This window comes from Varanus komodoensis, unplaced genomic scaffold (genome assembly GCF_004798865.1).
Source record: "Varanus komodoensis strain SLA01 unplaced genomic scaffold, ASM479886v1 scaffold14_1, whole genome shotgun sequence".
NCBI lineage: Eukaryota > Metazoa > Chordata > Lepidosauria > Squamata > Varanidae > Varanus > Varanus komodoensis.
Genome location: NW_025335438.1, coordinates 25,606,786 through 25,634,189, shown reverse-complemented (window position 1 = coordinate 25,634,189; position 27,404 = coordinate 25,606,786). Strand labels below are relative to the sequence as shown.

Genomic DNA, 27,404 nt, shown 5'->3' with positions numbered 1-27,404 from the left:
TTATAAGTTCATATTTTTCATCCCAATTGGGAAGCTACAGCCAATTTGGAGTTCCCTTGGGCATGTATTCATATCAAAGACAGACTTCAAAATGCGTATTTTCAAGTATTTGAAACCATGTTACATTGTTTGCTTGTACAATACAAATATATACTAAAATATTGAAAGATTATTAGCTTAGAAGAAGAAAATAAAACACTGCTGTTGAAATAAAAAAACCTACCATTCCCAAAATTCTAGCAAACTTGGCTACGTTCCTGTTGACAGGACTGAAGCAGGAAGAAATTGAAATGAAGAGAGGTTACATTTTCTGCATGTTCATTCAGCTGTAACCCAATAAATACAGTATATCACAGGAGTGAGTACACCCCTCACATTTTGTAAATATTATATCTTTTCATGTGACAACACTGAAGAAATGATACTTTGCTACAATGTAAAGTAGTGAGTATACAGCTTGTATAACAGTGTGAATTCGCTGCCCCCTCAAAATAACACACAGCCATTAATGTCTAAACCGCTGGCAACAATAGTGAGTACACCCCTAAGTGAAACTGTCCAAATTGGGCATTATTAGCCATTTTCCCTCCCTGGTGTCATGTGACTCATTAGTGTTACAAGGTCTCAGGTGTGAATGGGGAGCAGGTGTGTTAAATTTGGTGTTATCACTCTCATACTGGTCACTGGAAGTTCTACATGGCACCTCTTGGCAAAGAACTCTCTGAGGATCTGAAAAAAAGAATTGTTGCACGACATAAAGATATGGCCTAGGATATAAGAAGATTGCCAAGACCCTGAAACTGATCTGCAGCACGGCCAAGCGGTTTAACAGGACAGGTTCCACTCAGAACAGGCCATGCCATGGTCGACCAAAGAGGTTGAGTGCACGTGCTCAGCGTCATATCCAGAGGTTGGCTTTGGGAAATAGACATATGAGTACTGCCAGCATTGCTGCAGAGGTTGAAGGGGTAGTGGGTCGGCCTGTCAGTGCTCAGACCATACGCCACACACTGCATCAAATTGGTCTGCAGGGCTGTCATCCCAGAAGGAAGCCTCTTCTAAAGATGATGCACAAGAAAGCCCACAAACAGTTTGCTGAAGACAAGCAAACTGGACATTAGTGGAACCATGTCCTGTTGTCTGATGAGACCAAGATAAACTTATTTGGTTCAGATGGTGTCAAGCGTGTGTGGCGACAACCAGGTAAGGAGTACAAAGACAAGTGTGTCTTGCCTACAGTCAAGCATGGTGGTGGAAGTGTCATGGTCTGGGCTGCATGAGTGCTGCCAGCACTGGGGAGCTACTGTTCATTGAAGGAACCATGAATGCCAACATGTACTGTGACATACTGAAGCAGAGCATGATCCCCTCCCTTCGGAGAGTGGGCCGCAGGGCAGTATTCCAACATGATAACGACCCCGAACACACCTTCAAGACGACCACTGCCTTGCTAAAGAAGCTGAGGGTAAAGGTGATGGACTGGCCAAGCATGTCTCCAGACCTAAACCCTATCGAGCATCTGTGGGGCATCCTGAAACGGAAGGTGGAGGAGCGCAATGTCTCTAACATCCACCAGCTCCGTGATGTCATGGAGGAGTGGAAGAGGACTCCAGTGGCAACCTGTGAAGCTCTGGTGAACCCCATGCCCAAGAGGGTTAAGGCAGTGCTGGAAAATAATGGTGGCCACACAAAATATTGACACTTTGGGCCCAATTTGGACAGTTTCACTTAAGGGTTTACTCACTTTTGTTGCCAGCGGTTTAGACATTGATGGCTGTGTGTTGAGTTATTTTGAGGGGACAGCAAATTTACACTGTTATACAAGCTGTATACTCACTACTTTACATTGTAGCAAAGTGTCATTTCTTCAGGGTTGTCACATGAAAAGATAAAATATTTACAAAATGTGAGGGGTGTACTAACTTCTGTGATATACTGTACATATTCTGTATTTTATCAAGACCAAAACTTCTTGCAATGCACAATATTTTAAACATGTTCTGTTTTTTAAGAATCCACTTCATTGTGAGTCTGGAATGAAAACGTATGAGTAAACAAGCACTGGGCTGGACTTCATTGTTTGCTTAATTTTGCTGGGATAGTCTTTGATTTCAGAGTGCAGTGATTGCCATCTGTAGACCAAGGGAGTGTTCTGTCCTTTAAGCACCACCTAACCCAGCACACAGCTTTTCAGCAATTTGCGAAAATGGGTGCCCCTATCCCAGTTCTCTCCCCTCTGAATTCCCTGATCCCTTCTGAATTTACTGATCCCTTCTGAATTCTGGAGAGACTGGGGGACACCTGACACCCTCCTGCAAACTGTATGGTCTGTTATTTCTGCACCCTCCAAATCGTCTGTGGAGGGTTGAGAACCCCTTCACTACAGATTTTCTGGGTGTGAGGAAGCAGAAGGTGCTGCAGGGAGGAAAGAGGAGGAAAATGTCCCATTAGCTGGGTGGATGTTTATTTACATGAAGTTGGCTTTCACCCAAGTACAACTCGAATGAGAATTTGCTAAACACTTTTGGCCAATGAGTACATTTGGGAATTTGAGAAAATGCTGTGGGCATGGCCACAAAATGCCTAAATCAGTGGACTGCAGCTTTGATGTTCTTTACTCTGTAAAAAACATTTGTTTTGTATCTATTGGACACCACACTGTGATGTCTCTTTAATAAAGGATTGTCTACTTAATGTAATTTCTGGTGGTGCAATACAACTAATTCTTCAGTTAAACATACGTTTTGGCAATGTCCAATGTTACACAGATTAATTTTGTACTAGAACAGTCTTTAATATTCATTGCTATACACATCCATACATTATTTACCTGCATAATAGAAATTAATAAATGGTCAGTATAAATGAATTCTCCATGCTGTTTTGACAGGTAAAAGACTGTTGTTATGACATGGGAATATAGGACATGGTGGACTGAGGACCCAACATTGCTCTTGATTATGAATGGGTGGCATACATATGCCAGCTTCATGGGTACTGCACTGGGGATGCTCGGCTTAAATTATTCTAGTGCTTGGACAGAAAGAAGTACCATCAACCACTTGCTACCCTATTTTCTTTTTCCCTCCCTCCTTTAAAGGTAATCGTGCGGACTGTATAACAGGTGCAGACCTTTGCATAGCTAATTTCTACTCTAATCAGAAAGTGAGATCTCGGTGGGGGGGGGGGAATGAAAATGCACTTCTGAACTTTTTCAATACCTAAATGTAGATGTATATTGGATCAATCTTACCTGTGTCACTCATAACTATTCTTCCATTTTACAGTATAAGCTAAATTCTCAGTTTAAGTATCACTCGAACTGTTGGAAAAACCCTGCTTTGATTTGCTGAAATATTCAGCTGTTCCTCTTCTCCCCCCAGGCTTTGTGCAAAGGCTCCTTAAACAAAATTGAACATTGTAATTATCACTTTGTAGCATAAGATGATCCATACTGATTAACATGAAAATGTCAAGGAGCTAAACCTGATAAACGATGCTATAGCACTTCTCTTTCTCCACAACTGCATTATAAATGAAATGATAAAGGAAAAAAATAATATTTTTGTGTATCATAGCCAACAAAACTAACTTTTAAATATGTTTTGAGACTATATGTACTGTGCACTGTCTTGTATGGATTAAAATTTTGAAAAGTTATTCTCTCACACACACCCCGGACAGGTAAAGTTGCTCAAAAGCCAACTATAGTGTACAAAGCACATAGCAGTGGGGTTGGGGAACTGCAGGAGCAATAAGGATTGCTTAAATCCAATATAATATTAAGATCAAATGGTTGCTGCATCTTGCTATACTGCTACCAACCACATTTTGTCTTAAATGGAATGTCTGAATTTAGGTAATTTAACCATGGGAGGCGCAGAACTTTGGGCTTGTTGGAACTATTTGGATTTTTTTTACTAGAACCATGAAGTATGCTACTCATTGCTACCTCAGGGCAGTTCAAAATGGCAACTGTCTTTCCAGTCCCAAGGCATTGCCTTCCCCAAGATAGCTGGCCTCCTATACTCAAGGGACTGAAATCAATTTTGTCTTATTAATATGGCTTTAACTGCAGTCATATTAGGAATGTTTATTTCCTGTTGGAGCCAACTACTGAGCAATTGTTTTGCTGCAATAACTTTATATATATTAATGCAATACATTTTTGCATTCATGTATTATTATGCATGATTATGAGCCATAGCTATTGATAGAATGAATGTTCTGCATGCGAAAAGTTCCCAGCTCTAATCTTTGGACTCTCCAGTTGGAAGAAAAACCTCAGCCTAGGAGTCTGGAAGGCTGTTACTAGTCAATCTGGCCAGTCCTAAAGGAGATGGGAGATTGCACTGGTCCACCATAGGACAGACTGTTGTGTACTGAGCAAATAAAGTCCTAAACATACCTGCACGAACATCCTCCATGTGTTGGGAGAGTCTGGACCAATCAGGCATTCTCCTTCATCCCTGCATATCTTTGCCTGTATATGTCAGTGCACATAGAGGGTTTCTTCTCATACAGAGTCTCAGTCTCTCACATGATCAAAATACAGGACTAGGAAAGAATGTAGGAGTTGGATTTTGCCCAGTCCCACATCCCAGTCACATTGAAGCATATTTGGGAAGGCATAGTTCTTCTGTTCCCATTTTCAAATTGACAGTTTGCAAGCTAACATGAAGGTTGCATAAACATCTTTTAGTTCATGCTTTCATAATGTCTGCTGAAATGTTTGTCTTTTGAAATTAAGCTATTTAGGGTTTTGGTCTATGTGTGTGTGTGTGTGTGTGCATGACATCAACTCATCATTGAATAAAGCATATGATTTGTTCTTTTTGAGGGCATAAAGAATGACAAGGACATATCTGAGTTCTCTTTAGCAAGCAGCTGTCCAAAAGCAAATTGGCTGGGGGTAGGGAGAATAGAAGGACACCATTTGCTATGGAAACATCTACAGCAGTCAAATGAAATGGGCTTGCAGACAACTTCAAAACAGTGTACAGGGTCAGTATATTTGCATGTAAATACATACAGTTAAAACAAAATCTAATATAACATGCTAAAATTGCACCAAGTTCCAATTCAAGATGTATAGATATTTCGTGTAAAACAAGAAGAAGAAGACATGGATAAACAGGAATAGATTGACTTGTGCCTAATTGTACATTCAATGCAGTTTTGATGTGCTAATCAGATTTTACGCCAAAGGGCTTTCCATGGACACACATTTCTGGTCTCTGGATCTGAGATACTCATAGAAAGGAAGAAAAAAATGTGTCTCAAGCCTGAACTAAGTAGGTCAGAATCTGACTTCTTGCAATTTATGCATGTAGAAAAACTGGATATGGTACTATCATCTTACAAGATATACTGGTTGTGGGATTTACTGGAAATAGCACCTGTGTGTTCACAGTGGTTCAGGTCACTCAAGCCCTTGGTCCCCACAAAATACAAAAGCATTACACAAGGAATGTAGTTTTTCTTGCACTATAAGCTGTGAAGGATATTTAGCTCCTTGGAGGCCAGCTCACAACTTAATGGAGGCTTTTACAGAATTGTTACCTCTGCAAGGCACATCATAAATAATCATTTTGCTTGTGCTTTCATATACGGACTTGCAAATTCTAGTCCTCAGTGTACTTACACTTAAAATTCAATAGGAATTGCTTATAATCACATACACATAGGTACCTTAACTACTATGCTTGTCCATGCACAGACTAAAGGAGAGAGGGCCTGCACCTCATTCTCTGCTTGCAGGCACAGACAGGCATTCAGAGTCCATTTAGGCTGCAATCCTAAAAGCTAGGGGTGGGCAACTTGTAGCCCTACACAGGTTTTGGACAACTTTCATCAAACCTGGCCAGCCAGCATGGCAAATAAGGATGAAAGGATTATAGGACACAAGATCTGGAAGGCCACAAGTTGCCCATCCTTGCTAAAAGCTAATTTTAACCAGCATGCCAGTGCTGGCTAGGGAAGTTGGGAGTTGTAGTCCTACTCATCTGAAGGGCACCAAATTAGAGTAGATTAAGCAGAGAGAGGCCCAAGGGCACCTTGGAAACTTCACAGCTGAGCAGTAGTAGTGCAATCAGGATAACAGTTTGGGCAGAAGGACAGAGTCCACGCAGCAGAATGAGGGAAGGAAGAAACAGTGGATGCAGTAGGGTTGGCTGACCTCCATTTGAGGCAAACAATCACTCCTTCCAAAAGACGGCAGAACTTACCACTTGGTTATCAAATGGCTGCTACATCAAAAATCATGCCATGGTAACTTTGCCACTTCATCTGTTTGCCTTTTATTACAGAGATATACTGGAGCATTTTCACCATTCATTTTGGGATATTCGAAGAAAGATCAGACTGGGCTGTACCCAGTTTAGTTGAAATCCTTCTGCATATCTGTCATGAAGGTTAATCAAGCCCCAGATCCCGAAAATGCTATTAGTAGCATTTGGTAGCTCAGAAGAAAAAAATAAGGCTGCAATTCTGTACACATTTACCTGGGCATATGTCTAATTGAGCTCAATGGGCTTTATTTCAAAGTAGATATGCATAGGATTGCATTACTAGTAACTTGCCGTTCGTCTATCTTCGTTGTTTCTGCTGTGAGTTCTGACTTTTATTCTCAGGTTTCTCAGTCACTGACACTTTACTCCTGATGGACGTATTTGGTTATTTTCTCCTTCTTCCCTCTTTTCCCCTGAGTCATGTGTCAGTCCTTTCAGGGTAAAGAAGTAAGCCTTCAGCAAATCCACCAAGCAAGAGACTGGCAAGAAAGCACAGAAGTAGTTTTATTAACAAAGGTCGACTTGGTGAAGTCACAATAAACCCATTATCAGGTGGGTGCTGCCAAAAAGTCATTCATTTGCATGCTGAAGTAACAAGAACAACCTTGGGAAAATTTGCTCTTGTTTTCTGCGGCCGCCAGACTGCACCTCAGAATGACAGTGACACTTCTGTTCCTCACTAAGGAAGATGATGGCATTCAGGTCATCTCCATGGAATAACCCTGATGACTGCTATGCATTTGAAACAAGTGTAAGCCAAGATGGCTGCATGCAGCTGGGAAAAGGGACAGTTCAACAGCCAAAGATGCCACAGCATGGCTGCTGGAGAGTCTTGCCAGTTGTGCAGTCCACAGACTCTAAGCCTGGGACCCAGAACATTTAGGACCATGCATGCTGATTGAGTATCGATGCTGCAGATGTTCATACCTTGCCAGATCTGCTTGGTTTTCCTTCCTACTCCTCCCTCTGATAACTGTCCCAGAGCTCTACAGAGGAATGATGATAACCAGACTGGGACTCTTAGAAACCAGAACCTACTTGCAAGATAAGCTTAACAGATGCAGAGCTGAACATTCCGGTTTCTTCCTTGCATACAACCAGAAGCAAGGTCCTATTGTTCTTCTAGAATCCCCCTAGTCCTCTCAATCTAATGTAAATCCGGGGTTGGGTTGCAATAAGATTAACACAGAGTATTCTGAAGTACTGGTGTGGATTAAGAAATAAATCTGTCTAAAAAGTTCAGGGGATAACAAGATCCCTAATTAACTCCTTGAAATGCATACACCTCCATCTTTGAGTCAAATCCTGCTAAGGGAGACATCACAGCCTTTAGGAAATTGCTATATCACATAGATGTTTTCTAAAATATTGTAATCTTCAATACAGGCATTCATATATAAAATGCATGGTTTAATGTTTATGTGCAGGACAGAACTGTTTACATCATAGCTGTTGAATCACAGACATGGTTCAAACTTGACCATTTTGGTGCTTCCCAGATGGCCATGCTATCAACTCCTTACTCCATGACCACCAATCGTAGAATAGTAGTATTGGAACAGCAGGTCCAAACCCCCTGCTCAATGCAGGACTGCAGCTTAAAGCATCCCAAACAGAAGGCTGTCCAGCTGCATCTTGAATGCCTTCAGTGTGGAAGAACCTATGACTTCCATAGGTAATTGCTTCCATTGCAGTACTGCTTTTATAATTAGCCAGAATCTGGCTTCCTGTAACTTGAGACCGTTTTTCCATGTTCTACACTCAGATGATCAAGAAATGATCCTGGCCCTTCTCTGTGTGACAACCATTCTAGTACTTGAAGAATGCTATCATATCTTGCCCTCAAGGTTAAAATAACTCTTCTCAAGGCTAAACATGCCCGATTCTTCTCACAGGGCTTTGTTTCCCGAACCCTGATCATCTTTGTTGCCCTCCTCTAAACCTTTTCTTCTTTGTGGTCTCTGATTTCTTAAACTGTGGTTTCAGAACTCCAGATGAAGCCTAACAAGTGTTGAACAGAGGGAAACTAGTACTTCACATTATTTGGATGTGATACTTCCATTAATGCAGCCCAAAATAGTTTTTGCCTTTTTTTGTAGTTAAATCACATTGTTGGCTCATATTCAGTTTGTGATCTTCAATTCCAAATTCCTTCTAGCTTGTAATACTGTTGAGCCAAGTATCCCTTATTTTGTAACTATGTATTTGGGCTTTTTCTATAACTTGGTATTTGTCCCTATTGAATTTCAATTTGTTGTTTTCTCCCCAGCATCACAAGGTATCAAGATCACTTTGAAGTCTGTTTCTTTCTTCCAGAGTATTAGCTGTCCACCCAATTATGTGTGATCTGCAAATTTGATAAGCATTCCTGCACCTCCTCATTCAAAACATTAATAACAATGTTGAGGAACACTGGGCCCCAGACTGAATGCTACAGCTCCCCACGGGTTACCTTTCCTCAGTTTGAGAAGGTGCCACTGATGGACACTCTTTGACTGATTCTGCAGGCAAAAAATAGCTATCCACCTGACAGCTGTTCCGCCTAGCTCACTTTTAGCTAGTTTGCTAATTAGGATATCATGGGGCACTTTCTCAAAAGCTTTGCTGCATTCAAGATATTTTATGTCCACAGCATTCCCAAACTCCACAAGGGAGGTTACCCAATAAAAATGGGATCAGATTAGACTGGGAGGATTTGTAATCATGACATTGTTTTCAAGATATTTGCAGATCTACTGCATTATAATCCACTCCAGAATTTTCCCAGGTATTGATATCCGGCTAATTTGTCTGTAGTTCCCAGGTTTCCTTTTTGAAGATAAGTACAACCTGAGCCCTCCTCCAGTCATCTAGCACTCATCTTCCATAGTTTGGTGGTGGTAGAGCATCTCGGCAGGGTACTCCCACCCACCCCCATTCTAAAAGGCTCAAATACCTCCATTAAGATTTAATTCACAGCAGTGATTATTATTACTTTGCATTTATAACCTGCTTTTCTCCCCTCTTGTGAGGAGCCCAAGGTGGCTTATATAGCTCCATTTTATCCTCACAGTGACTCTGTAAGGTAGGTTAGGCTGTGAGTGACTGGCCCAAATTTTCCCAGTGCGCTTCATGGCTGAGTGGGGACTAGAACCCAAACCTCCCAGGGTACCAGCCCAGCAGTCTAACCACCATAAATACACTGGCTTTTGCCTTTTGCCCCATTCACCACTGAAAGTTATTCCACGAGCGCATCTCTGAACTGAATTCAGCTGTCAGACTGAAAGGGTTCAAACCCCTAGTTTGTCTAAGCTTGCACCCAAGGTGGCTGCTCTCCAGTTGGTGGATCATCAACTGCAACCCCTCCTGCAGTCCTTACATGCTATAGCACACTCTCTTCCTGAGGTGTCTCTGACCCTCAGGAGCAGCACTTGTGCACAAAGGCATGAGGAGACTGCAGGAACAGTAAAGACTTAATGCCATGCCTGCTTTAGGGATGCCAATATCTTTCTGGAGTCAGAGGAGACATGCAATGATCACCAGGACTAAATGCACACACACACATCTTGCTTTTCAAAGAGCTCTCGGAAAGTAAAAAAGAACAAGTGTAAATGTAATCTAATATGCAATTATTTGAAGTTACTGTTATTTGTGCTTTTTTATTCTCCACCTTTCCAGAGAGCTCAAGATGACACACATGCTATTTCTCCCACCTTTGTTATCCCCAGCAAGGTTGGGAGGCAGGTTAGACTAAGGGAGGGCAAGGGGCCTGACATCATCCAGTAACAAGCTTTCTGACTGAACAAGAATTCAGACCAAAGTCTCCCCAGCAAAAGCTCCGATCTGCAGTCATTGCACCATCCTTCATGATGTTGGAACTTGTAGTCTAACACATCTGGAAGGCAACAGGTACGAGAAGTCTGTACTGTACCTCTGTTTTGCTTTGGGCAAAATTTTGTGTCATGTAAGAGTCAGAAGTACTTGGCATCTCTTTCAGTCAAAACATTAAAGCAAAAATAGCAGGTCTTATTCTTTAGGAAACTAAGCCCAAAAAAGGCTTGCCAAGAGAACTTCACTATAAATTGGGTAAAGTTAATTTCCCACCCATTTATATAACACTCTGTCAGGCTAGCATGATGTGCATTACAGTGGTGAACACTGTACATTTACGGAAGGCAGTTTCCTGGCTCCTGTCTTCTAGCAATGCCATTTCCTACCCTACACTGATTTTGCACAGCACTCAGCCTTAACAAAGGGATTTCAAAGAAGCAAACTTCAGTGACACTGTCCTTTAGTTCTCCAAATGTCAGCCCACACTTCATTTTCCAATGACACATTTGAGAAGGACCAGCAAAGTGCCAGCTCAGCTTCACTTCCCCTTCAACAATTAGGTGGTATGACCTTGCATTTCTGCTCAAAAGCTTAGTTTATGAAACAGCAAAGCTCCTTAAAGAACTTTTTATAAATAAAACAAACTTTTGTACCACTTATTGTTAAGAGGGCATTTTTGGACATGGTAAACATGTAAAGCTGACAAAGCTGTCTGGATTCTTAATAGCATTGTGCTCACTTAAAACGCTTAGCTTCACCAGACTGCTTTGCAAATCAAGCCAGTGCCATTGTTCCTGAAAAGGCAGGTTCTTATATAACCATTGTAAGAACAGACCATTTTTTAATTATACCATTATTCCTTGTAAGCCCAGAACATTCAGGGGTTGCCTGCTGGGCAGTGCAGCCTGACACCCTTTACCTTTATGGGAAAAGATAACAGAGGCAGGCATACTTGTATTTAAAGCCACTGAAGCCCATGTCCTCATCACACCTAGTGGGGGTAAAATCCATCCTTTCATTCTGTGTGGGGAGAAGCACTTGTTGTCACGACTTTACTGCCACTGTCTATTTCACGGGAGAGCCTAAGTTCTAGCACTGCAGAAGCAGGATGTGTGCTTCTCTCTCTGCAAAGGCACAATTTTATATTCCTCTATCATATCATCCTTGTGTTCATCTCAGGGAGGGGAAGTAACAGCCTCAAGCACACAGACAGAACACATCCAAAAAGCATGTGTCTCCCCACTGCACAATGCTCTTCCTGGAGGCCACAGCTACTTGTCACAACCCCCGTGCATGACTGCTTCCCTCTGGGTCGTCCATGCTCCATGGCTTACCAAAAACTGACACAGATTGCCAGTGCTGAGGAAGAGAGGAACTAACTGGCAGCCAAGAGATCGTTGGGTGAACGTCTAAGTTGGGAGGCAAAATTGCAGACTGCAGTGTTAGAACTCTGAAGGGCTACTCTAACCTCTGTGCTCTGTGGTTTGGCTGTAAGGGTGTGTGGCTGCCCTTTTGCTTTCTTGGAAGCAGCAGTTCTCATTTTTCAGAAGCAGCCCAGATGGCAGCAGCAGGAAAGGGTGTGGATGAAAAAAACTGTGCTGCACAGAGGAGATGTAATTGACCTACAGACTATCCAAGCTCTGGTGTAGCACCAATTATTTTTTCTTATCTAAATGTCTTTTCCCGCTGCCTTATAAAGCACTATTTAATACTCCTTTGCTGTGCATAGCCTACACATCTTCTTTAAGACAGTGGTTTAAAAAAATCTACCATGCTGCATTCATCTTGGTGTAAAAAAGAGTTAGTTCTAGGCAACTATACTGGTGCTTGTGTGTGCGTGCATGCGTGCGTGAGTTTTACTTTGAAGAAACAAGAATGCAATAGGGAGATCCAACAAGAAATGTAAAACAACAATAGTGCATGATTCTTTTTTTTGTGAAATACATACCAACAAGTTGTTGGTACATTCACTGTAATCTCGAAGCAAAACAGGGACAGACTAGCTGTGATAACCTAGAAAATGAACAAGAAAATTGCATTGTATTACATCAACTTTCTACAAGTTCATCTATAAGAATCAAAACTTTATTAATATCTATTGTAGGATTAGCAGTGAGTGAAGAACAGCTTTTAAATTCACACTTCAGTCTTTATTTATGGTACAGTCTTATGATCTTGAGAATGAAAAAGCAACTCCTATGTGTACTTACATTGAAAAAAGTCCTATAACTTCCAGTATTCCACAGTCAGCCATGCTGAAACTTGTAGGTCTTTTTGCGGGCAAAAAACCACATAGGATTGTGCCTGAAAATGTGTTCTTACATTGATTCATTTTCTTTTTTGGGGTATTTCAACCACCACAAATATTTTGATTCTTACTGTAACAAACTATATATTTTTGAGCCCCCAAATTGTTCAGCTAGACTGATGTGAAGCAAATAAGGCTGCAATTCTGTACACCAAGAATGGAGAAGGTGTGGCCCTCTGGATGTTGTTGAACTTCAGCTCCTATCATTCCCCACTATTGGCTATATTACCTAGGACTGCTGGGAGCTGTAGGCCAGCAGCATCTACAGGAGAATAAATTCTCCATCCCTACTATCAGATTTACCTGAGGATAAAGTCCCATGGAACTCAGCAGAACTTACTTCTTAGAATACATTATACTGGTTTGAATAATTACCACAATGCACTTATAGAAGGACTCTGCAATCTAAAATAGCAACTACTGCTGAGACCAGATGCATACTGAGAGAAAACAAGGAAAACAAATCATTCCTGTATGCCAATTTTGGTGCTTATTTTTAAGAGACATAAATGGGGTGGGGGGAGCAGGGCATTTTGCTATAAGATTTGATTAAGCATAAACCAAAAACAAATTGTTCCAATCTCCAAATTTATTTTATAACATTACATTTATAGCCCACCCTTTCCTCTCTTGCAAGGAACCCAGGGTGGCTTCCACGATCCTTCTCTCCATTTGATCCTCACAACAATCCTGTGAGGCAGCCTAGGCTGGGAGCCTGTGACTGGCCCAAGTCACCCAGTGAGCTTCATGACACAGTGGAGACTAGAACCTGGGTTGCCCAAGTCCCAGCCAAGCACTATGCTGCATGTGCTTGATTTAAACAAAGAGCTAAAAAATAACCCCTGGCCTTATTTTCAAATAATATGAGAAGTCTATTTTATCTGAGGCCACTGGCAAAAAGGAAAAAAGTAAGAGTGCAATGCAGTGTTGGGTTTAGACAAGAGAAGCTCCACTGCACAATGAATGCTCTGGGAAATGTTTGTCAAGTCCCTCTCTCAGTCCAGGTTCTTCAATCGCCTGCTCACGTCCTGCCTCCACAGCTGCTGCAGCCAGGTAGGCAGAGGGGAAGAGACCTGCTGTTGTTGCCATTAAGGCACCTGAGTAAGGTGACGAGCAGGGAGCAGGGTCTGGGTGGGCACAAACAAAAGAGTCCCTTTCCATCTCGGGTGATAATGGAGAAAAGCGAGAGAGCTCAGCAGCAGAGCTCATGTTTTCTGTGCTTGAACCTCCCATGGGGGAATGCTGTGCCTGAAACCCAGGAGAACAGCTCCTGGTCTTGTCAGGTCAGGGGTGGGCAACCTTGACCTAACGGGATGCAACCATCAGCCTAATTTCAAAACTCTCTGTGTGCAATCAGTTCAGACTGCTGGCAAGGGCAACCTGTCCCTTCTGTGGCAGCCCAGCTGCAGAGGAAGGAAAAGGGAGAGAGAAAAGCCGGTGGCAGAATGTGCAAAGGGGTGACGCGGGAATGTTACTGGGTGCAGGGATGGGCAGGTGAATGTTGAAAGGTGGGACAAAGGCAAGCAATGGGCAGGGCCAGGGCCAGAGGTGGCTACCTCAGTGCTTTGTTGTAGTTATACAGCAAAGTTCATAATGTGTTTGGCTTGGTTCTCAGGCAGAGGTCTTTCCCAGTGCTGCTAGTGCTCCATCAGATGGAAGATCCCACAGACCAAACCTGGTACCTTATTCATTTGAAGCACATGCCATGCCCCTGACAGGTCATCAGGATATTTCAGAAGAGACTGAAAATAACTGACCATTTCTGAAAAATATTTGTCTTAGCTCAAATAGATGCAAAGGAATCTTACATTTGGGACTTGTACCAAGTCAAAAGCTGCTTCTTGCAGCGATGTTCTTGTCATTAAGGTATTCTAAAAGACAGCCTTCCTCATTTAATATTGCGTAAGTGATAAGCCTAGTGCAGACATAACACTGGTTCAAGACATAACACTTGAAAAAATATTTGCAAATCAGAACTCAAGCTCATGCACATTTCCATTCCTCATTTCCTGAGCAACTCACCTCCTCCTTTAGCAGCATTAGCCATGATTTCACAGTTTGGGTGCATCCGTGAATGTTACCCTTCCAGACTTCTTCCCATCCCCATAAAGGAGGCCATGTCCCTCCCTCCCCAATATCACTGAGCTCCAGTTCAGAACTATGATTCATGAACAGGGCTGGCATCCATGATTTTGGTGTGCTGTCCCCGTCCAGTAGCGGCTCTCATGCCATGCCCCATGCCATTTCCAAGGGTCTCCTGGCCCTCAGAAGGGGCCTTTAGGACCCATTCTGTGGAACAGATGCCATTTGTAGACATTAGGGTTCTATTCCACAAATTCAGCTGCTGGGCAATTGCTTTACTGCGTGTCACCGACCACATTTTTGAGAAGCCATTCTAAGCATCTCATGATATTAAACAAACAGCAGCAAAGAAAGATCACAAATGTGACTAAACATCAACAAGTAATGGAAAAACTAATACATTCCTGGCAATTGTCAGCAGTTTTGAAACAGGAAATTGCTGCCATGCCACAGTTGCCGCTGTTGCCATTGCTTGGGAGGACAATGGCATTGAAAATAGCACAGAAAAGCTAAAAATGGTTTCAGAGATATCAATTCATCAACAAAAGCCAGTGTTCTATTAGTGCTTCTGCTGCTCATAAAAATATCTCTATACATTTGCGAATATTTATCTATGCTAATTTTCTATTTCTAATATCACTTTTCAACTCATGACTCCATCAGGACATTGACTTTAAAAAATTAAAGAATTCATAGGCCAGATTTTTCACCCTGCTTTGCTGACCCTGCTCCATACACCCCACATAACTACAGTCTTGATTCTGTCACTTTTTCAGATGTTCATGCTGCTTCACAGATGAAGTAATGGAAAAGAAAATGATGGGGTTTTTTTAATAAGGTAGAAAGGAATGAAAAGGAGAAATGAATTAATTTTCCCGGGAAAGATAAAAAGTTATAAAGTTGCTATAGAGGTTGTGCAACAATAATTTGAAAGGCATTTTATTCAGTCATGAATAAAATCAGGCTTTTTAAAAGCCAGATGTCACAGTGTGTGCTCTAATTCAGATGTATAATCACTTCCTCTTCTCACTGAAAGAGTCCAGTCTTCAGATGCAAACAGCAGCACCAGTCAGTTGCACTGGACCCTTGAAAGCAGCCTTCCTGGTGTTCTCCATAGCCAGTGACCATGCTGAATGAGGATGATGGGAACGCAGGCCAAACCGGACTAGGGAAGGCTGCTCTAAATGAAGGAGTTTCTGGGTTATCATAATTCTTTGGAATTAGGGGAAAACCCCAGAACAGAGAGGTAGAGAACCAGTTGATGAGATCTGGAGTCAGGAAATGGTGGTAGAATAAGGAGCAGTGTTTCCCTTCTCCCTGTCCCATTCACAAGAAGTGCCTTTTCCTATTCTTAAAAAAGAGAAACCAGCAATCTCTTCATATACACTTGCATGTCATATGCATTTCAGGTTTTAGTGAGTGATCCCAAGGGTGAGGGGTACAAACACCTGAACACTTTGTCAGGTGCGGGCTCTCCCCATGCACCACCACACTCCCAGCACACCGCTCCCACCTCCATAGCGGCAGGAAGGTGATAAGAGGAGAGCCCAGAAATCAAAAAATTCTCTCCAAGGTTGGAGATTCTTTGTCTTTCCCCCCCATGCTGGGACAAATGTTCATCCACTCAGATCTCTCAGTAACACACTCCAAGTTAGATTCCCCAGCAAATGTTTTTCTTTTTACCAACCTGACATTTATGACTATCAGGTCTTGTGTGTTATTGATTCGGCAACCTTCAAGAGGACTGAAGGAATGATCACACAAATGTGTTTTACCTCCCTTCCCTTCTTCTGGCCTGCCCTTCTCTCACCATCACATCTCCCCTGATCTATACCACCCCATTTTCACATCTCCCCTGATCTATACCCACCCCATTTTCTAAAGTCTCCATCTGGCATTGCACTAAGAGACAAAAGAGTGGAATGACACACAGGAATTGCACCAAGATGCAGTTTTTCAGATAGTATTTGGTTTGAAGAATGAAAACCTGGAAACATGGGTCTGGAAAGGAATACTAGGCTATTGCACTGAGTAAGAATGAAAATTGTACTTTCTTTGAAGAACATTTGACATAAAATAGTGTAATTCTAAAATATCACATTAGCATTTCCTTCCATGCTCAGTCCACCAAACATCTGGAGTTGTACTTGAAAATTAGCAATGGAAATTATTCCCAGACCAATTCTTGTTATTCATTCCCTTCATTCCCCAATTATGTTTATGAATCATTGTTCAGCTTAAACTCCCACAATATAAATAACTCGAGAGCAAGACTAAATGAGAAACAAAGTCACATCTTGGAGTGCCAGGAAGGGGATGGAAAGAAATCTATGATGCAGAGGATAATTCTTAATGGGAAGTTTAGATATGATAGATCCTGGGATTCATTCCTACTCTTGTATCAGGAAACAAAAGTGCCTTCGTGAGATGGCAGAGGCAGAGACACAGAACAGGGAGTTATAGGATCATGTAGTGTGCTTATTGAAATTGATAGGATTATGGTTGGTTAGGCATTGAATATTAGAGAACATCTTGTTTTGATCCAGTCTGCATCTTTCATAGTTAATGAGACAGCCTCATACAAGGGTGGGATGGGGACAGAAGAAGAGGATGATTGCATCACTACTTATTTATTACATTTATACCATGTCTTCTATGTTGATATTCCAGGGAGTACAGCTATAGTTCCCACCTGGTCTCCTATCTAAGCACTGATCAGATAAAAATGTCTTTAGCTTCATCAAACTGCTGCATCATCTACCTTCAGAAAGTGAGCTGGGATCAGATAAAGATGATAATGACTGGTATATGGGAATGACTGCTTGTGTGGGCAGGAAATTAGGGCAAGTGCGGCTCAAAGATCACTGCCTAGCTGTCATGCACATCCAAATCACACACTGATATAAGACTGGAGTATAGAATGGCTCAGTATTGTAATTTCATTCTCTGGATTGTCCTTGTCTTGTCAACATTTACACTGTAAACATAAAGCAGGCAACTTTCTTCTGCTGTTCTCTATTAGCCTTCATGCAAACTGGTAGTGTTCAAAGTAATGATCACTTCATTACTATTTTTTGTGTTAATTGCATTTAGCTACACCCCATAATTCTATTCTTGCCTGTTGTATGTTATGGTGCATCTTCCATCATCTGCATACCTTCTACTCTCTTTAGATAACTATGACCAATTACTGAAAGCCATAAAATAATAAGGTTACACAATATAATTTTGTACTTCTTTCAAGAATTTAATCTTGTTCAAACTATTTTAACTAGGAACTGTAACTTGTTAGAAAGGTTCCTATTGATCCTGTATTCATTGGTATCAGGGCAGATAATTTTACTTCCTAAATTAATGATAATGTTATACAGCAAGGTGTTGTTAAGGAGACTGTATTGAAGGCTCTGCAGCAGTTCCAGTTCTGGATAATTAGTGCTGGATGCTACAAAGCTATTATCAAGTGGTCTCTATGGGAACAAACAGAAAGCCTACACTTAAAGCTGCAACAAGTCACTTCAATCAATCCTTTCCCTAGCCTCTTTGTCAGATATGGAAATGGTATGGAAGTTGCACTAGCAAATTCTGATTCAGTACACTAGAACAATCGATCATTTCAGGCGCATGTGTATTGAATTAAAAGTGCTCAAGCCACAATCCTGTCTTGGGGAAAGTGAGGGAAATCTATGCCTTGCCAGACTTTGTTAGACTCCAATTCCTATCAGCCGCAGCCAGCATGGCCAATGGTCAAAGGCAATAATAGTTGGAACAACAACAGGTTTCCTATTTGTGTTAATGCAAAACATACTAGAAGTCAGTCCCACTGAAACAAGCATAGGATTATGAATTACTGTTTTGTTGAATAGAAAGCTGGAGCAGGGAGATTGTGCCCTATTCCAGTTCAGTTATCAGTATGTTAAGACAAAGTTGCCCTCTACATCTGTAGATCTCCCCAGATGTTGACAGTGCAGGTAATGCAACTCAAAAATGTGATGCAGGCCCTACAAAGTCAGCCTATATAAAAGGACCACAATTAAAGTTGCTAGCTTCAGTTGGGAACACCCCTCTTATGCAGTCTTTCGAGGATGCATGTGACATACCAGCTTCCCCGCCCCAGCATCCTTCAAATGTTCAGTCCCCATCATTGCCAACCAACATGGCCAATAGTCAGGAATACCAGGAGTTGTAGGCCAAAACATTTGGAGGGCATCCGTCCGGAGAAGGATGCAACAGGATTGTGAAGGATTGTAGATTCACAATCTATGACAAAAAATATCCCTAAACTCAGGGAAATGCAAGTCTATATTCAAATTTAAGACCATGTAAAACTAAATGGAATCTACCAGCTCGTCTAGCAATCCCCTGTTCTTCCTCTTTGGAACAGTTTACCTAAACCTCCCTGATAGTGTCCCATTCAGGCAACTTGTCAGGCCAGTTCTGTTCAACTTCAGCAGTAGCTTCATCATGTGCCTTCAGACAAACCATTCTTTGGCAGTCCATTAAAGCTAGAAGATTTCTACATCTATTATATCATCATCATCTGCCCTTTGGTTGTTCCATTGTAAGTTCAACACATACAGTGCCAGCCTTATTTCACAAATGCTACTTCCATGTAGCTACATGTGAGCAACACTTAAATTTCTTTGTGTGTCTCTACCAGTTGAGCGAAATGAGGCTGAACTGTGCTAATGATTTCAACTTATCCACTGCATCTGTTCCTTATTTGCAAAGTCATGTTTAATAAAAAGCTTTCTGAAAACAAGATGACTTAATGTGAAAAATCAAAGATATAACAATGGCTAAAAAAACAAAGATATACCAAACATGCTCAGCAACATGACAGTTAGACCTGTGATTGAACTAATGTGTCATGGAAGAAACACAGATCAGAAAGAAAGTTTCCTGTCACCACTAGATGAATTATGCACTGTAATGTAAGTAAAGTTCTGCAAATAACCCATTAACAAAAAGACTTCCATACCTCCTGGAATCATTCATTCATATCCATTTCTATACTAAGAAGTATGAAAGTGGTTTCTTTTAGGATGTTGTAATTTGTAACAGTTGAAACAGCAATTAATGTAGAAGGCAAAGTCCTGCCAAATTCTCTTTGTACCTCATATATTGTAAATAGTTTAAAAGATGTACATTTTAGTTCAGTCCTGTATCTTTAGATGTTTAGTCCTGTATATTTACTCAGACACACGACCTTCTAAGTTCATTGGGACATTATTAGACATAACAGTCACTCTGTATGCAGTATGACATCATATGCTCCATTCTTACCATTGCTTTAAAAATCTTGCTTTTGGATATCTACCTATGTATACATTTTCACAAAAGAGATACTTTCTCAAGATTTTTTGACTGAACTTCCTTCTGGATTTGTCTGGACTCAATTATAAACTATAGTCTAGGGCTACATTTTTAAAGCCTCAGGTTCAGGTATTTTCTCCTCTGTTCCTCTGGTGCAACCAGGAAGACAAGATCTGAAGCTTTTGCCCCCATTTTACACTAGCCACATTACATGGTGAACCTGACTCCAAATGCAACAGAACAAAACAAAACCCAGTAATCATGAGATGAAGAAGCAATTAGACATTATAGACAGAGTAAAATATGTGATGCTCACAGAGGATGCTGTGCTGGGATGACAAATAACAATTCCTTAAGAAATAAAATTATAAGAATTTCATCAGACCCTTATAACTGCTGTGTAGGTTTTTGTTAGATCAGTGGTTATTGCCACTAACTTCATTTGTGACATAATCTAGAGGTAATTTCTGGGGGGTGGGGGGGGGGGACTGTTGCCAGAAATGAGATTGCCAGCATGGAAAATATTAAGGCTAAAGACTAATGTGCCCAGATAGAGGTATAATTCAAACTTCCAGTAAAATTCCATCAGTTTGCACTAGATGAATATTCATGTTTTTACAGTTAGAGTCTACCCATGGTTTCCTCATCTCTGTAGGTGCATTCATTTGCAGAGGCAATCACAAGATCAAACCTTCTTACACATTAACCCTACAGCCTGGCTTTGACTGGATAATCACAAACGCAGATTACAAGCACTACTCTACACATGAAAAAGAGAAGGAGCCTATCCTTTTGCTGCTCTTAACATCCTGTTTATTCATATAATTAAGGCGGATAGACAATGTGGCTGGGAAAATTCACATTAGACGAACTTGGGAATGGGTTGGAGTTAGCAAATAAATAGATGTTCACTTTTCCCAAACCCCTGACCAAAAGAGAACTATAATAATCTTACCTTTGCTAGGAAATTCCAAGTCACATACTGTCCTGAGGATGAGTTACCTTTAAGCTTCATTGTGTGTAGAGTCACAAGAAATCCTAGAAGACCGCTGTGGAACATGGTCGATAATATTATTAATAGAGTTCTCAACATCTTTTAGCAAGAATTTAATATTTTAGCTATAACCAGGTATCACATTATAGTTATTTTGTAAGATAAGAACAGTGGCTAGATTCTAAGTTTTAATGAACATGTTATTTATTATAATTGATGTGCTTTTAGGTTATAATTATGGTCCTATATTGTTTGTACTTTATTATACACTGCACTGAACACTATTTTAATAAATGGGCAGGATATAAATTTAATAATAAATGTGTGCCTTTCAGATGGGGGGACGGTAGGCAACATGGTGCCTGGGGACACCTGCTGTGTTCCCCGACAGCTTTTCTGACACCCCGTGAGGTGTTCTATTCCTCCCATTTTTGGTTTTTCTTTTTCATTAACACATTTTCTTGCATAATCTGCTTCAGAACAAAGGAAGGGTTTCCAGCCACTTCCATCTTCTTTTCCCTTGAAAGCTTCAGGACTACACATGGGACATCCTTAGGAAATGAACATGGTGAGTGGCTGCAAGCCAAAAGATTCCTCTGCAATGTGGCCAACCATTAAGAATGGAAAAAGAAAATGGCCGTGCCTGCATGGTAATCAGCTGGGGGCAAGGCTAAAGAGGAGGGCATTGGAGAATCACCTGGGGCGAGGGTAGCTGGCAAGAAGCCAATAGAAACTAAAGGGGTTGAAGCCAACTGGGAGGACTTGGAGAATGGGTGCTCATATGCATGAATGCAGAGGGGCTATGTGGATGTGAGAGAGGGAGAATGAACAGGTTTAGGAAGAGATTTTGGCAGGATCCTGAAAAAGACGGTGTGTGACTTTTCATGTGGTTATGGTGAGGAGGAGAAAGGAAGGATGTGCACATGTGCATGGTGGATACAAAGGGTGCCTGCATACGTGTGTGTGTGCTCCTGCGTGAATGGATGAAGGATGGATGTGGGAGCATTTGTGCGCAAGTGAGAGAATGAGAGTGTGCATCTATGAATTGTGAACAGGGTAAGGAAGAGCATATGGGTAGTGATCCAGAATGCTAGGGAAAAGTAGACATGGGGGAATGAGTTGCCTAGGAACAGATGGGAGAGAGAACAAGCTTGCTTCTGTGGAGCAGGTTTCTCTGTTGGAGCACAGACCCCATCCTGACCCTGTACTCAAATATTATCCTTTGCAACTAGCCTCCCCTTTCCTGGCACTATTTTGTGGTGGTGCCCAGGACAGTTTCTCAAATACCCAAAGGTGCCCATCAGCCCCAAAAGGTTGCGTATTCTTGCTTAATATTCAGAGGTGAGGTGGTTCCTGCTGGTGGAAGAGGGAAGAGAGCATTTTGATCGATCACCCCCTGCAACCTCCTTTCCATTCTGAAGGGTTCCGAGTCTGTAATATTGCTAGCTTAGGCAATTTACAACAAATAATAATCAAAATTTCTCTGGGTAGCAAGCAGTTGCCACTTAAATTAGTGGGATCTTTATTAAATTTTCCCTTTTTAGTCATCTCAAAGTCTGCCAAATAACAAGATGTACAGGAAAACAAATCCACATGAGTACTATGGTCTAATGCTTTGTAAGCACAGCAAACATGAATTACAAGGGCTAATCTGCTGGTGAGCCGTTTGAAAGATGCCCTTGGTGAATACTCGGCTGTAGTAAACAGTTCTGGCATCATTGTGGGCCAACATCACATGAGAACACTTGAGGAACTGGTCAAGGAATAGGGGAAGTAGTGAAGAACTAGAAGATTAAATTCTAGATTCTTTTCAGCATTTCTACACCTTGACTGGCTTGAGTCAGAAAAAAATGGTTATAATTAGCTCAGGTTTTGCATGCCTCTTTTAATTAGGTCTTAGAATTGGAGGTCAATGTTTTCTTATTCTGAAATGTGCAAACCTACTCACTTGGATCAGGTAGCTGCTTACCTGGCCAAGCAACTGCTATGAAAGCTGTAGAAGTACAGAAAAGGAAATTCCAAGGCACTGAAGAAATCACCTAAGGAATGAACTATTACATTCAATTAGAGAAATGTTTTTAAATACCCACAATTAACCTTCTACATGGAAATGTCATTTAAACTGATTGCTGTTAGTTTTAAAACAGGCTTTTTATAGCTTCTTGGCTCTTTAATTTGCCATGCTCCTGTCTCATCCTTTCGAGCAGCATCTGATTCTTATTATCAGTTCAGAAAGAGGTTGCAGAAAAGGGAAGTGTGCATTTAGTGACCACATTTCTACTTGAAAAATGATTGTGTTCAATACTGCAGTTTCCAACAGCCATGAACTCCATTCACAATGCTTATATTCATGGTCATAAGGGATTCATTTGTTTCCACTAAACATGTTAATTCTTTTCATTCCATACTATGCTACAGGAAACATTTGCAGGTATTGGCTGTTTCCCTCCATAAATCTGAATTGTGGTGCAAGAAAAAAAATGAAAAAGGAGGACAGGAACAATAGAAGCAACAATTTAGGCGCAGGGGATACCATTTCAGGGTTTCAAAAAGGATAAGTCAGAGAGATTTTAGCAAGTTTTAAAGGTGGACTCAATATGTTTAAGAATAAGTTGCACTGAAATGGTCTACTTTATCAGCATTTGTTGTGCTAAATTTTTGACACCTCACGACAATCCAAGATACCTGTTTTCCCCAAATGATAATGATATCCCATGCAATGCCCCATTGCCCCTGAAAATATTGCCTTTGCTTACATTTTGAGTTGTGCCAAGGCCTGAGCATACAAAAACTCAGGAAACATGTGGATAGGAGATAATTCATCTAGGAAGAATTCATCATGGAAGAGGGATATTTGCAAGGGAGAATCAGCAGTTGAGGGAAGATGTGCATCCTTTGAGATTATACTGAGGTGCATGTATGTAGCAAATCTTACTCCTCTACAGCATATGTAAGAAAATAACAGCAACTCTCCAAAGAAAACCATTATTGTTTGTTTGTTTTTACCTGTTGGGTGGGATGCAAAAGCCAATATTGCCACACTAAAAACAAAAGAGAAACTGCATTATTAGTCTTGATTTCCAGAGTAGCCAACAATGCCACTGATTGTGCTGTCTACCGAAAGTTCAAATGCAGTTTTAATATCTGGGCTCTCTGTCTGGAATCAAACAGGGGAGAGAGACATAAAGAAAAACGGAGCAAGCAAGCCAAGGGTTAGATGCAGACTGAAAGTACCTTGGGGTACACAGGGTCTGGTACAAGTGTACATGCTGCTTGTCTCTACTTATATTCTACTTGCACAGAACAACAGACCCACATACACACCCCATAAGTGTGTAGCACTCTCTCTTCTGAAGGTAATCAAGTGCTCAATATGGTTGCCCCAGAATTTTTCACCATTTTGTAAAGTATGGAGTTCACAACAGTATAAAAAGAGAATTTCTGCTTTACCTGAATGCATAGTTTATATACTGTTGCTCAGAGGCACTAAGGGAAAAAATAAGTTATTTCAGGAGAGGACAGGGTCTAACAGCAGCATTTTAAATCAAAAATACACTCAAACATTCCACTCAAACACACACCAAAGACACATATATGATCAATCTTCCATCATTCTGCATTGCCACTGAAAAAAGTTGCCAGCCAAGTTATCTTAATTCCTGAAAACTCCAAACTGAGTCTTCCCAGGCAGAACTGCCTGGTACTAAACATAAGCAAAAGAATACGCTGCCTTCCTATTAGAAACTGAATCATCTAGCTGGCCTAAGGAGGAAAGGGAAATTATTTGTTGCTGTCTTTCAGAGGATCTGTCATCTGCCACCCTTGAAATGTTGTTGTATATGAGGCATTCACAAGTCATTCAAATGTTCAGGAAACAATTAAATTACCTGTGTGATCCATCTACTGAATCTCTAATAATTTCTACTTCCACTGCTTTGTACTTGTTTTTCATTGGTCATTACAATTAAGGGAACACTACTAGGCCAAGTAGTTACTGAAGTGGTTCACGAACAGGACTGATTAAAGTATAGGTGAACTTTAAGACACGTTGGATTAAATTATACAGAATGGTAAAATGGAGTAATATTCCATTAAGTGTTTCATTCACACTGGAGTAGTGAATGAAAGTAGTCCACCTGGACAGTGGACTGTCTCTCTGGACAGTGACCACATTTCCTTGTCCTTACTAATTTCACTTCTGAAACCTGTCAGGATATAAAGGACACAACAATTCTATTCTTTATTCAGAAAAGCTAACATTATTCTACACTTCCCCACATCTGTTCCACAGTTGCTGGGCTCTATGATAAGGAAGACATTGCTAGGTTTTAAACTGCAGCTAATGTTAAGAACATAAGAAGAGCCATGTTGGATCAGAGCAGTGGTCTACCTAGTCCAACACCTTGTTCCAACAGTGGGCATCCAGCTGCCCACAGGAAACCCACAAGCAGGAACATGAGTGGAATAGCACCCTTCCAGTCATATTTCCTTGCAAAGAATATGAACTGGGGCTAGCATATAAGCATCAGGACTAGCAAGCACTGACAGCCTCATCCTCCATGAATCTGTCTACTTTCTTTTTAAAGCTAACCACACTGGTGACTAGCAGTACATCAGGAAGTAGTGTTTATTGATGCCCTGTGTGAAGTACTTCCTTCTCTGTCCTCAGTCTCCCACCAATCAGTTTCATGAGATGACTATGGGTTCTAGTTTTAACGGGCGGATCTCCCTATTTACTTCTTCCCCTTTTGTATGCTCCCACTAAATAGTCCCAGATGTTTAGGAAGACAACATTTGATTGCAAGTTCATCACATCCTTCATCCTGACATGTTCTCTCACCACATATGTTACAAAAACTTAGCACCTATGTGAAGATTTTGCCATGCCTTCTCCTTGCAAGAATTCTGTCCTTTTAATTTGGGGTTGGGGAGAAGAGCATTAAAGCTGGGGCAACCAATGTTTATATGTGAAGAAATCAGTATTTATTATGGATGAGATCTCAATTAAGCTAGTCACATTATAGTCACACTGAAGTCAAGGTGACATGTTAACCATTCACTACTTTTGTCTGGCTCAAGCCCTAGCTTCATACCCTTCATTTCAACTAAGATCATCTTCCAATTTAGCTTCCCATTAAAATGAAATATACCACGATATCTAACTGTGTGTATGTATGTATAAGGACGAGCAGGGATGATGTTTACGCTCACTGTTTCAGCTTCATGTTCTTAGGTGGACTTAGTTGTAATTAGTTGGATTTGCTGTGATTCTGCTTGGCTAATTTATCCCTTCTATGCATGTTTAACTAAAGCCAATTGGTGAACTAAAGAAAAGAACAGAAAAGAAAAAGTCACAAGCAGTATTCTAATGATGGAAGAGAGATGCATAGTTCTGTTGATGATTTTCTGCTCAGCTGTACTTCAGTCTGTTTGCCCTTATGTACATTAACCATTCCTTAATTACATTATCCACCTCTTTTTCATGGTACCTGAATTTTGTAAGAGCAGCCATTTTTCTTTATATTTCCCTCCTGCCTTGAATACAAGAAAAATAAATCACCTTAGAGAACTAGGTCTCCATAACTTGTGAAATACTTTGTAAGCCCCTGTAAATTAAAAGACATGGAAACAAATATAATTCATAATTCTGGTCAGGAGGTCCTATTGTGGTACAGCTGAGGAACAATTCAAAATCTTCTACAACATATAAGCTTGTGTGCTGTTTTCTATTTGTGTATTTATTTACTTTTCCCATTACAGATCAAAATCTCCTTTCCTGGTTTTGTTCTCACTCTCCAATGCTCTTATCTCTCTAAATAATGTAGAATTTTGATCTGCCTATATGGTTTACCCTTCTATTTTCATGGGGTCATACAATTCAATGCTAGTTGGATTCATTCATATAACGTTGGAAGGAACACAGAATAAAGCTTCTGTTTCTAGTGAAAACAAAACAAACAGACTCTGTTTATGCAATTTGCTGGCTATTGTATTGTGGGACAAAGCCAGAAAATTAGAAACATCTGTCCAAAATCCTATGAAAATGAGGAGGAATGGCACATATACTAGCAAGCTTAATTTTAAATTTTATCTGATTTAACTTACCAACACATAGCAAATGTATGAGAGCCCAAAAATAGCCATCTGTATCAAACTGAAAAATAAAACATCAAAGTACAGAAAAATAAATAGTTCAAGATTTGATTTCAAGACTTGTAGCAAGGAATACTCCAGGAGCTGAAAATACCTTGTTTGAAAGAGCCAAACACTTCATTCAAATTTAATTTATTAGACTTTTGGTGCTATGCTTTTCTTTTCATGTAGCAGCAATAAAAACAATAATAAAATACAGATGTATTTGTTTCTGTGTATGCAGAAATTTGTTTCTGTGTATGCTCATACTTTCTTTAACTGGTATAAGTAATTAAAGAAGGTATGAAGCAGAAATGTGTTGCCTTCAGGAAGTAGTTCTTGATAAAAAGTGGCTGTTTCATTGTCACTACTGGTATTCTACCTCTATTCTGAAAGTGTCCTGAGATTGTAATCTTATTTATTTATCTGATTTAAATGTTTTAGCCTGTCTTTCCATACGAATTGGTCCAAGTGT

General features: G+C 40.7%; 1 protein-coding gene across 6 annotated transcripts in view; it reads right to left on the bottom strand.

Moving 5' to 3' along the window:
- Positions 1-4,991: 4,991 nt before the first annotated feature.
- TMEM241 (transmembrane protein 241) overlaps positions 4,992-27,404 on the bottom strand; it is a 40,717-nt gene continuing 18,304 nt past the window's right edge. For 3 of the 6 annotated variants that reach the window (XM_044424096.1, XM_044424097.1, XM_044424102.1), the window contains 8 exons: positions 26,903-26,951; positions 26,358-26,403; positions 24,248-24,283; positions 23,804-23,838; positions 22,767-22,848; positions 20,759-20,852; positions 12,049-12,113; positions 4,992-6,769 (listed from right to left, as the gene is read on the bottom strand). In XM_044424096.1, the coding sequence (XP_044280031.1) occupies positions 6,709-6,769; positions 12,049-12,113; positions 20,759-20,852; positions 22,767-22,848; positions 23,804-23,838; positions 24,248-24,283; positions 26,358-26,403; positions 26,903-26,951 (468 nt within the window). In that variant the 3' untranslated portion in view covers positions 4,992-6,708. Of the gene's footprint in view, positions 6,770-12,048; positions 12,114-12,310; positions 12,405-20,758; positions 20,853-22,766; positions 22,849-23,803; positions 23,839-24,247; positions 24,284-26,357; positions 26,404-26,902; positions 26,952-27,404 lie in introns of those variants that run through there. The other 3 variants (XM_044424098.1, XM_044424101.1, XM_044424099.1) reach the window with 3 other exon arrangements.